The sequence below is a fragment of the Hemiscyllium ocellatum genome, chromosome 34 (assembly GCF_020745735.1).
Source record: "Hemiscyllium ocellatum isolate sHemOce1 chromosome 34, sHemOce1.pat.X.cur, whole genome shotgun sequence".
Taxonomy (NCBI): domain Eukaryota; kingdom Metazoa; phylum Chordata; class Chondrichthyes; order Orectolobiformes; family Hemiscylliidae; genus Hemiscyllium; species Hemiscyllium ocellatum.
The window spans coordinates 38,925,474-38,937,535 of record NC_083434.1 but is presented as its reverse complement, the minus strand read 5'-3'; the positions used below and the strand labels follow the sequence as shown (position 1 = coordinate 38,937,535).

Genomic DNA, 12,062 nt, shown 5'->3' with positions numbered 1-12,062 from the left:
GCAAAGCCTTGAGGTAGAAAGGTTGAAGGAAATAATTTTGTCCTTTCAGTTGTTTGGTGTTTTGTTATCTTTTGGACAATCTTTGTTGCTCAACAGTTTCGATGTGGTTTACCTTCTCTAGCCTCCTTTGATAATGAAGGCTAACAAGGTAAGGGAGTACACATTGAGTGGCAAGACAATAAGAAGTCCAGAGGATCGGAAGTTCCTTAGTATGCATGTCCATAGATCCTTGAAAAATGCAGGATAAAGTGGGATCAGGAAGGCATGTGGGATATTTTCCTTTATTAGTTGGGGCATTGAATACGAGAGCAAGGAGACTATAATGGAACTGTATAAGACATTAGTGTGGCCACAGCTGGATGACTGTGTGCAGTTCTGGTCACCACACTATGGGAAGGATGTGATTGTACTGGAGAGGGTGCGGAGGAGATTCACCAGAATGTTTCCGTGAAGAGAAGCTGGCTCGATTGGGATTGTTATCTCCAGAGCACAGAAGACTGAAGGTTGGGAGTTGGGGGGGGTGGGGTAGCAGGGTGGTTTGCAGTTGAGGTGCACAAAATTCTGAGGGGCATAGACAGGATAAATATGGAGAAATCTTTCCCTTATTCATGGAGTCAACAATTGTGGGGCACAGTTTTACAAAAAGGGGCACGAGGTTCTGAGGTGATTTGAGGGATTTTTTTTACCCAGAGGACTATGGGCATCTGGAATTCACTGCCAGAAATAATGGTAGAGGCAAGAACCCTCAAGCTATTTAAGAACTAATTAGATGAGTACACATTATTATGTAATGCTAAGGGCCAAGTGCTGGAAAATGGGGTTAGAATGGGATTAGGGGCGGCACAGTGGCTCAGTGGTTAGCACTACGGCCTCACCAAGGGTCCCAGGTTCAATTCCAGCCTCGGGCAACTGTCTGTGTGGAGTTTGCACATTCTCCCCGTGTCTGTGTGGGTTTCCTCCAGGTGCTCCAGTTCCTCCCACAGTCCAACAATGTGCAGGTTAGGTGAATTGGCCATGCTAAATTGCCTATAGAGATAGATGCATTAGTCAGAGGGAAGTGGATCTGGGTGGGTTGCTCTTCGGAGGGTCGCTCTTCGGAGGGTCGGTGTGGACTGGTTGGGCCAAAGGGCCTGTTTCCACACTGTAGGCAATCTAATCTATTCTAATCTAATAGATTAAAGTTGAAACGTGTAGTGCCGGAAAAGCCAAGCAGATCAGGCAGCATCTGAGGAGCAGGAGAGTCAATGTTGCAGGCATAAGCCCTTCATCAGGAGTGTGGAGGGGAAAGGGGTTGAGAGATATTTAGAAGGGGTGGGGCTCAGGGTGATGTTAAGTGGAATGGTGATAGGTGGATACAGGTGGGAGGCGATTGTGATAGGTCGATGGGGAGGGTGAAGCAGATAGGTGGGAAGGAAGATGGACAGGTAGGATAGGTCAAGAGGGTCTTGGAATCCTACAACCACACGGCATCAACATCCAAATCACCCCAGCCCCTGCCTCATCCCAGATCCATCTCTCCAATTCAGCACCACCCTCTTGTCTCTCCAGCATTGACACTCTTCGCTTTCTCTTAGAATAGATTGATGTTTGACATTTGACATAAACGCAATGGGCTAACAGGCCTCTTCCCATGCTGTAAAACCTCTTCACCTTCCTTGGAGTTCAAGGCCCTGGTTGTTAGACACAAGGCCACCAGTGTTGGCATGGAGGGGTGGGAGTGGGGAGGTGGTGAGCTTTGAAGGACACAGAGTTCCAGGAAGGGTTTAGTTGATTCTTGATTAGTCTTGAAGCAAATGCAAGAATCTGGAACAGAGGTTATAGTTTCACACTGAGCTATTTGGACTATTTGAGCTAAAGGGAGAGACTGAATAAGCTGGTACTGTTTTCCCTGGAGTGTCAGAGGCGTTTTAGATGGTTATAAAGTCATGAGGGGCATGGATAGGGTAAGTAAACAAGGTCGTTTTCCCTGGAGTGAGGGAGTCCAGAACTAGAGGTCATAGGTTTAGGGTGAGAGGGGGAAAGATATAAAAGGGAAACTTTTCCATACAGAGAGTGGTACATATGTATGGAATGAGCTGCCAGAAGAATTGGTGGAGGCTGATACAATTACAATATTTAAAAGGCATCTGGATGGGTACATGAATAGGAAGGGTTTAAAGAGATATGGGTCAAGTGCTGGCAAACGGGACTAGATTTGGTTAGGATATCGGGTCTTCATGGATCTGTTTCCGTGATGTATTATGTCTCTATAACTCAATGACTCTATAATTGAAATGGAGATGGGAAAGAATTTCTTCTCTTGGAGGGACAATCGTTTTCACAGTTATCTTCTCGCACTCAGCAGTGGAGACTGGGCCATTCAGTATATTTTCATCTCGGATAGAGGGATTGCTGAACTATTGGAGAGCTGAGGGTTATGGCAAGAGGCAGAAGCTCAGGTCAGCCATGACTTTACTGAACCGGTTGGAGGGGCTGAATGGCCTCTTTTGTTTTTGCTTTTTTTTTCATTTCCTGCTTTCTTTATTCCTATTCCTAAATCCTTTGTTTTTATTGCGATACAATTGCGCTAATAATAATTAGGGGGATTTAGAGAGAGCAAATTATTTATTGACAGTAAATAAACAGAAAATGCTTAAAACACAGAGTCAGGCAACATCTGTTGGGAGAGAGAGGAAGAAGAGAGAGTTAACACGTTACATTTGTGATTTTTCATCAGAATAGAGTTTGGGATAAAATGCAGGGGAAGGAGTATAATTACAGAAGATAAAGTCTGTGGAGGAGAGTGAGCATGAGCAGGATGGATTAGTCCCTACGTATCTGGGTACAGTCCCAACAACATTCAACAAGCTCGGCACCATCCAGGGCAAAGCAGCCCACTTGATTGGCACCACATCCACAAACATCCACTCCCTTTATCTGCGCTCAGTAGCAGCAGTATGTACCAGCTACAAGATGCACTGCAGAAAATCACCAAAGATCCTCAGAACAGCACCTTCCAAACTCACGACCACTTCCATCTGTAAGGAGAAGGGCAGCAGACACATGGGAACACCAACCTCTTTCAACATGCACCCCCCTCCAAACCACTCATCGTCCTGACTTGGAAATATGTAACACCTGTTGCTTCACTGTCACTGGGTCAAAACCGTGAAATTCCCTCCCTCAGGGCATTGTGGGTCACCCCTTATCACATGGATTGCAGCGATTCAAGAAGGCACCTTCTCAAGGGGCAACTAGGGACAGGCAATAAGTGCTGGCCCAGCCAATGATGCCCACATTCCACAAGTGTATTCCCTTCTCATTCAGGGGATTTGGGTGTTGTTGACTAGGCCAGCATTTACTGAAGGTGCAAGGTGAAGTGGGAGAGTAATGGAATGAAATAAAAGATGGTTGGAGGAGATACAAATGACAAAGGCAAAACCATGGCCGCTGTCTGAGAAATAGGAGCAAGGGCAGTGATCTGCCACAACATTCATTCATTGTGGGGGTTGGAATTACTTTTTGGGCATCACTGTAATAATAATAATAATAATAATAATAATGCAACCTTCAATAAACTGTAATAGTAGCTGAAGCTGAGGAAACCCCTCACGAGGTTTTGAGCAAACATGTGACATAATATGTGTAGTTCCTGAAGTAAATTCAGATTTCAGAGAGAGAGAGAGAGAGTATGTCCGTGAGGCAAGGGGCAGAGTTTGTGTTCAAGACCGTGCCGGAGATGGGGGTGGTGATGAGGCAGGATTAAATGATGCACCTCCAGCTGCAGGAATGACAACTATCTTTTTTAGTGAGAGGGCATACACACACACACACACACACATACACACATACACACATACACACATACACACACACACACACACACACACATACACACATACACACATACACACACACACACACAGACACACACACACACACACATACACACACACACAGACACACACACACACACACACACACATACACACACACACACACACACATTCACACACACACACACACACACACACTCATACACTCACACACACAGCCATGCACATACGTAAACACACTCTTACACACTCACACATACACATGAACACACACATAGACATAATTTGGAGATGTCGGTGTTGGACTGAGGTATACAAAGTTAAAAATCACATATACACAAATCAAGACATACTCACACGTAATCTTACACACATATGCTCTCACACGCATTCACACACAAACATACACAGGCACACATTCATATGCACTTACATACATACACACACTCACTCACACTCAGTTGGATGGAAATACAATACAGCAACTTCCTTTGTCTTTGAATGAATGGTTTTATTTCAGGTCACAACAGTAGCATGCATTACTGTGTTTACAACGGGCATGGCAAGAAACCTGGACTAGCCACAGAGCCAAGCAAGCTATGAATTCCTGCACAGCTGAGTTAGCAAATAAACCACAACAAGGGCAGTACAACCAGGTGTACCTGTGCTTCAGTGTCGAAGCAGCCTGGCATGGAGAGAGATGATGGGGGTGGGGTGGTTTGACCAACCTAACCGCCCCTTCCAGCCTCCCCTACTCTGCTCAGCTCCTGAAGTTCACTGTACTGCACAGAGAAAGACAAGGGCAGGGGAGAAGGGGTGTTCTACTGGGTTTTATCCGTATGGCCTGTGGTATTCATGTGGGTCCAGGATTGGTGGCATCCTGGCATCATGGTGGTTACCTTGGTTTACCATCTCCGAAACAGACACAGTCCTGAATGGACAGAATGTTGAGGAATGAAGAGGACAGTCAACCTGGGTCAATGAGAATCACTTTGTACCTGTACTGCTCGCAAGATATCATCACTGAAACAAAAACCCCTAAAGCACCCGTAGCGAGACTAAACCAGTCAGGCTATACGTGAGGTGAAACTCTGCAGCTATTAAAGAATGTTAAATTGACAGAAGTAATTTTTCTGGCGCGCACAGGCGTCGTCAAACCACCTGCCGTTAGCCGGGCCTGACATTGCCACACAGTTGGCCCTTGTGCCACCATCGGGTTGGCGGCGAATGGTCTCCCAGTTGGTGTAGTTGGTGGCCTTTCCAGACACATCCACCCAGTCTCCCTCAGTTGCGATGTCAGTGATGCCAACCCAGATGTCATGCCCGTCCCCCAGGGTCGTCTTGGCGTAGTTGTACAGCTCATTGTTCTCGTGGTGGTTGTGTGGCACGCCGAGGATGCCCCCATGCATGATGCAATCGTCAGCCGCTTCATGGAAGTTATTTTGTCCGTCCATGAGGAGGAAGCACTTACGGTAAACCTTGAGCCCTCTCAGGCACACTGGACAGAGAACATGGGATGTGGGATGGGTTAGTGATAATGCAATGACTCGCTTCCCCAACATTAGCTAATGTGGATGTTGTTGGGTTTACTTTGGAAGGAAGGCTTGTGTAGCTTCTTCTTAAGATGCACCCAACACCAGTAAACCATTAAATAGATATTGTACCATGTCTAGTTGCTTTAGTCATCATTAAGTCAACGCCATCATCTGAGATTGCATTCATATGTGGGCTAGACTGGGTAAGGATAACATTTTTCTTCCCTATAGGACATGAATGAACCAGATGGGGCTTTCCAACAATCAACAATGGTTCGACATGGTCGTCAATAGAATCTTAATTCCAGATTTTTATCAAATTCAAATTCCATCATCAGCCTGGGACGTTAGCCTCCCTTCATTTTTCCTAGTCATTCACAGATTGTGGGCATCACTAGTATTTATTACCTGTCCCTAATTGCCCAGAGGCCAGTTAACAGTCAACTGCATTGCCGTGGGACAGAAGTCACATATAATCTAGGTCGAGAGTGTGGTGCTGGAAAAGCACAGCAGGTCAGGCAGCATCTGAGGGAGCAGGAGAATCGATGTTTCGGGCATAAGTCCTTCATCAGGAATGATGATGAAGGGCTTATGCCTGAAACGCTGATTCTCCTGCTCCTCGGATGCTGCCTGACCTGCTGTGCTTTTCCAGTGCCGCACTCTTGACTCTGATCTGCAGCATCTGCCCTTTCTCCTTGTATGTAATCTAGCCCAGGTAAGGCAGTTGCCTTCCCTAAAGGGACCTCAGTGAACCAGGTGGGTTTCAATGTGGTCAACAATCAACATGAGAATCTTAATGCCAGAATTTTTTAATTAGTTTCAAATTCCAACATCTGCCATGGCAGGATTCAAACCCAGGTCCCCAAAATATTGTCTGGGGAATCTCTTGATCAGCCGTTTAGTGATAATACCACTAGGCCACCACCTGCTTTTATCAACCAGGTTGAGTTTTTATAACAATCCAGTCATTTTCTTCTTTGCTTCTCTGTGTCACTTCACAAGTTATTAAAATTATTATTATTCGGTTTCATCATTTGTCATACGTGATATTTGAGTCCAAGTTGTTACCCCTCCATAACCATAAGGGGACCACATTGAATATACCCAGCCAGTGACTCAGAGACATTGTATCGAACATATAAGATCTTGAAGGGCTTTGACAGGATAGATACTGAGAGGATCTCTCTCGTTCTGGAACGAAGGGCACCATTTCAAAACAGAGGTTCTCCCATTTAAAACAGAGCTGAGGTAAATTGTGTTTTTTTTCTCTCTGCGTGTTTGGAAATCTCTTACCCTGAGCAGTGGCGGCTGGGTCATTGAACACTTTCAAGGACAAATTAGACAGATTTTTGATTGACAAGAGAGATGATCAGGGTCAGGCAGGAATGTGGAGTTAAGGCCACAATGATGTAAGCCATGACTTAGTGACTAGCAGAACAGGCTCAATGGTCAGATAGTGGACCCTGGCTCCTGTCTCTTACATTCTTTGAACATCCCTGGTTCTTCTACTCTCCATCAGTAGCCTGAGTAAAGCCAAATCTTGGATCCTCACTGGAGTTTGAAGAATGTATAATACTGCCGTGCCACCAAAGGAGATAGTCTGTGACCAAGTAAGGATCCAAGGTGGGATCTCACTCAGTCCATGTTCCTGATGACTGGGGAGTCCAAAACCAGAGGTTCCAGTCTCAGGATTCAGGATAAATCATTTAGGTCTGAGATGAGGGGAAATGTCTTCACCCAGAGAGTGGGGAAGCTGTGGAATTGACCACCACAGAGAGCAGCGGAGGCCAAATCACTGAATGTTTTCGAGAAGGAGTTGGAGATAGCACTTGGGGGGTTAAAAGGATCAAAATATAAGGGGGAAAAGCAGGAACAGATTGTTGAGTTGGATGGTCAGCGAGGATCATAATGAATGGCCGAGCAGGCTCGAAGGGCTGAATGGCCTATCGCTGCTCCTATTTTTTATGTACAGAGGAACCTTGATTATCCGAAGGACATGGGCAGTGAGTATTTCGTTCGGTTAGTCGAATGCTGGATAATCAATGCCAGATAACACAGTTAGCCAAACATCGGGACCTTGTGATCTTGTTCAGATAATCTGAAATTCAGTTAATTGAATGCCAGATAATCGAGATTCATCTGTATCTATAAGAAAGGTGGGGTGCGGTGTTCAGGCATTAGAGGGTGCATAGTTATTTTATTTTACATTAGGATTAATCCCTGGCACAACATCATGGGCCAAAGATCCTGTTCTGTGCTGTACTTTTCTATATTCTATGTTCTATGTTCACCTTTCAATATGTTCCTCGCTCATCTGGCTGTGGTCTCAGCCTTAAGTCTCTGCCTATCCCCTATCAGCCTTGACTCCCGTCTCAATCAATACTAATATAATTCCGCCTTGAACATAGTCAATGACGCAGCCTCCACTACTCACTGACAGAGACTATTTCAAAGATTAATGAGACAAGAAAGTCCCGCTTATTTTTGCCGTCTATAGTGGACTCCTTATTTTGAAACTGCCCCATACCCTCCCCAAAAGGAAGCATTATCTGAGCAGCTACCCCTTCAAGCCTCCTCAGAATCTCATCGTTCAGTAACGTCACCTCTCCAAGTGAGTATCAGCCCAACCCACCCAACCTTTCCTCATGAAGCAACCCCTTCCATTCCAGGATGAACTGTTTCCAGTGCAAGTATTAACCCTCTTTCAGTAAGGAGACCAACCTGTACAGAGTACACCAGGTACAGTCTTACAAACGTAAGGAGACTTCCCCACTTGTTTAGTTCACCCCCAGCACCATCACGGCCCACTCCCCCTTACCTGTCTGCAGTGCCTGTTTCTCCTTCAGTACGTTCACCTCGTTAATGATCTGAGCAATCTGATCCTTGATGTCTTCGATCATACTTAGCGTCACCATCGCTGTCCAAAGGTGAAGGATATGAAGTGAGTGGTCATGCTGCAAAAGGTTGGGTGTGTAGAAAATCAACCTATAAATACCGACGGGGAGTGGGGATCAAAGACATTGGCTATTTATATCAGTTTGGTTGTGGAGGGGTGAATATCACTGACAAGAGTAACATTTTGCCAAATCTTTTCATTTTGCAGTCATCAGGACAAATGCAAGAATGCAAGAATCAAATGATGACAATAATTTATGCTAAGGATGTAAAAGGTGTCAGTTGGTCATTCTGATTGGTTGAGATGTTGCCATGGATAAACGAATGGAAAAACTATAAGTCCCAAAAGCCTCATGGGTAATTCCCAAAGGTACGAGGCTGCACAGGAAGGTATATTGTTTCTCTGATGCATAAATAAGACACTTGATGAGCTAACAGGTTATTTTAATTGGTTGTCAATGCTGGCACACTTGGGATTGTTAAGCGAGTGGTGCCCAATTGTGGAATCCCATCTAATAGCTCTAAGTTTTGTAGGCACCATCGGTTGGCTGTACTCTGCCCACAATGGAACAAATATTTTCCTGTGTTTGGTCAGTCAATCGTTGGAACATTAGCTACACACCTGACATCACACTGGCATTGAAAACCATGGCCATCTTGCATTTGACCTGATGAACACAAGTCTGAAAACTTTGGCAACCTGTATATTCTGTCACTAATAATTTTTTAATTTACGTTGACTAAGAAGATGACTATGATTCACCAATATAACTCAGGATAATTGTTTTATTCAATTATTTAAAATAGGTTTAGTCACAGATAGAGGATTCGACACTGGTTCCTGCTCACTATCTGTTATAATTCCGTTCTCTGTGAATGTGTTAGCTAGCATTAGGTTCCACCTCCTCCCTTCCTGGTTCTCTCTCTGTTCCGACTTCAATGATGCATTGTACCAGAATTTCACTTTCACAGCATACTAGCCATGCATCATCAAACACTCCCCTCACCCATTACATCCATTCTCAGTCCCTTAATGAATCTTGCATTCCCAGCACAAAGAGATGCACTCAGCTGTACGCTGGCAGCTATTTGACTTGGCAGGCATCACGATCTTTGACCTTACTTTGGGAAGGCATGCTGTAGCCAGTCACACGGCAAGGGCACCAATGGAAATAGATTGCCACACTCCAAGCAAATGCCCTTATTTCTGACATTCTTGGCTTGGAAATCTAGTCAATCATACATTAATAAACTCCATTGTTTGTAGCAGAAATACAGCCAATGACAGCCCTTATTGTACTGATACCCTCCATCCTTTACTCACATACATCTAGAAACTTAAGCACAATAGCTAAGCCTAACACTCCTGTGCGGTACTGAGGGAGTGCTGCACAGTCAGAGCTGCTGTCTTTTTGATGAGACATTAAACCAGGGACATGTCTTCTCTATTAGGTAGTTGTTCAAGATCCCAAGGCACTATTTTAAAGAGTAGCAGGGTTTCTGATAAAAGGGACATGCTGCTGAAGCTCTTCAACTTACACACATCAGGACCAAACACAAGAATTTCAAATTGCAAATGATCACAATTTATGCTACATGACAAAAGGGTGCTGATTAGTTGTCAAGTTGACTCTTAATGGATGAAATGTTGCTGCAAAGAAAGCAACCACAAATATAGCTTCAGCAAGCTCCAGGGCAATTCCAAAAAGTTTAATTAAGCGAGTCATTTAAACCTACTTGAAATGGCACACATTCAGATGCAATGACCCATTCTCTGCAAACAAAAGGAATATGTTCAAGCCTTGTATTCTTCTTTGAAAAACATGGGAGTTTGGGAAGCCTTTAGTTCCGCTATGTTTTCTCCATGGCAATGTCTTGGCTATTCAGAGTCAAGGTGCCAACAAATCAGCACCTTTTTCTCCTATGGTGTAAACTGTAGAAATTTGGCATTCTTGTATTGTGTCCTGATGAGTGCAAATCGAGAAACATAGATCTATATCCCTCTTTGCAGTAGTGTATTATATCTCTCAGTGTTTGCAGTCAGAGTATCTCATGAAGTCAACTGTATGTGGTTTCTCTACAAACCTCTGTATTACCAGTGACTAACAGGGTTGCATCCTGAATAACAGGGAAGTCATTCTGCTCAATTATAATGACCCCACTCTATTATTATGTTCCATCTCAGTGAAGGACCCGCAACCTCCTCTGAATCAGAAGATTCTGGGTTCAAGTCCCACTCCACTGACTTGTGCACACAATCTCGGTGGTCTCTCCTGTTACGTTACTGAGGGAGTGCTGCATTTTCTGGGGTGGGATTTTTCAGACGTGATGCTAAGTTCTTGGTTGCTCTTGCAGGTTGAAGTGCAAGATTCCACATCTTCAGTGTCTCAATTATCCTGCCAGAAGTAAACTCTGTGATCAATGGGCACTGCCATAACCACTTTCCTGCAACATTTCACAGATGTGGAGGTGCTGGTGTTGGGCTGGGGTAGACAAAGTTAAAAATCACACGACACCACATTATAGTCCAACAGGTTTATTTGGAAGTGCCAGTGATTTGAATGAATCGAAACCTGCAACCCATTCTAAAAGGTGAAAGTTTTAACAGCAATTTAGGTTTGTTCCATATATCGCATCAGTGTATGACTCTATGGTCTTTTGCGATAAATTCTGTGTCCTATGACCCCATTCCACTAGCTACCTGACAAAGGAGCAACACTCCAAAAGTTTGTGCTTCCAAATAAACCCGTTGGTCTATAACTTGGTGTTGTGTGAATTTTAACTTTGTCCGTGTATCAGAAAGATTATATTACTTCTTAATTGAGGACAAGTGACAGTGATTAATGAGAAATCAAAAATAGTACCTCGTGGCATAACCACAACTATTACATAAACCACATATCTGCACAGTTTGCAATTCAAATAAACAGATTTGTTTGTAATGTCTAGTGAGATTACAGACCTTTAAGCAGTGGGAAGCCTAACCACTGCCAACAAATTCTGATTCCATAATTTCCTGATTCCATAAAAAAGAGGTGAAGATGTGAAATGTTGTCAGACAGTATTTTAACATGTATCTTCAGTTCTACTCACTCCACACTTATTTCTCCACTCCTCCTCCTTTCTGGAATAATGATGCATGCTGCAGCCCTGTAACACTCCCTCTGTCCAGTCCCTTCCTGAAGCTCACCTCCCTCACTGGCTGTGTTGAAATGCCTGCTATTTGACACTGGTGGGCATCACAGTTTCACAACTCCTGCACCTTGACAATCAGCAGACAGGGCTCATTGCTGTCCGTGTTACCTCCTCAGTGGAGGTAAGCACAGACCTTGGGTCCTTTAACCCCTGGCTGGCACTGGAGTAAACCCCATCTGACTTTTAAAGGAGAGGGACCCAGCTTACCTTTCTTTGCAGCCCCATTCTTCCTCGGTTTGTTTCTGACTGCCTGTTCATGGGTCATCTGCAGGAGACACAGAACCAGGAGTACGAGGGGAATTGCTCTCAGCTCCATGGTGTCAGAGGCAATTGGAAGTAAGGCAACAGTCCTGCCCTGACTTATTCAAGAAACTGCAGGAAAAAAAAAGTAATTGAAACCTTATGTCCAGTCAACACATCCAAAGAGGAATCATTCCAGATCTCTACCTCATAGTTCTGGCTATTAGATCCCCTTGCCTACACCACCCTCCCCAAGATATATCCCCACTTGGGTAAGAAACACAACAGTGGGTCAGTTATATTTGCTCACAAAGAGCCATTAAATTGAAAACAAACCATCGCAGCATTGTAACTTGCCAAGGATCCCAATCCAAGAGGTGAA

General features: G+C 44.4%; 1 protein-coding gene across 1 annotated transcript; it reads right to left on the bottom strand.

Annotated features, from left to right (window-relative positions):
* Positions 1–4,305: 4,305 nt before the first annotated feature.
* Positions 4,306–11,800, bottom strand: LOC132832288 (tetranectin-like protein). The gene is made up of 3 exons (XM_060850164.1): positions 11,648–11,800; positions 8,169–8,267; positions 4,306–5,313 (listed from the first exon to the last, which is right to left on the bottom strand). Exons 1-3 carry the CDS (start codon positions 11,754–11,756, stop codon positions 4,916–4,918), a joined length of 606 nt encoding a protein of 201 aa, XP_060706147.1. The 5' UTR covers positions 11,757–11,800; the 3' UTR covers positions 4,306–4,915.
* Between the last annotated feature and the right edge of the window lie 262 nt (positions 11,801–12,062).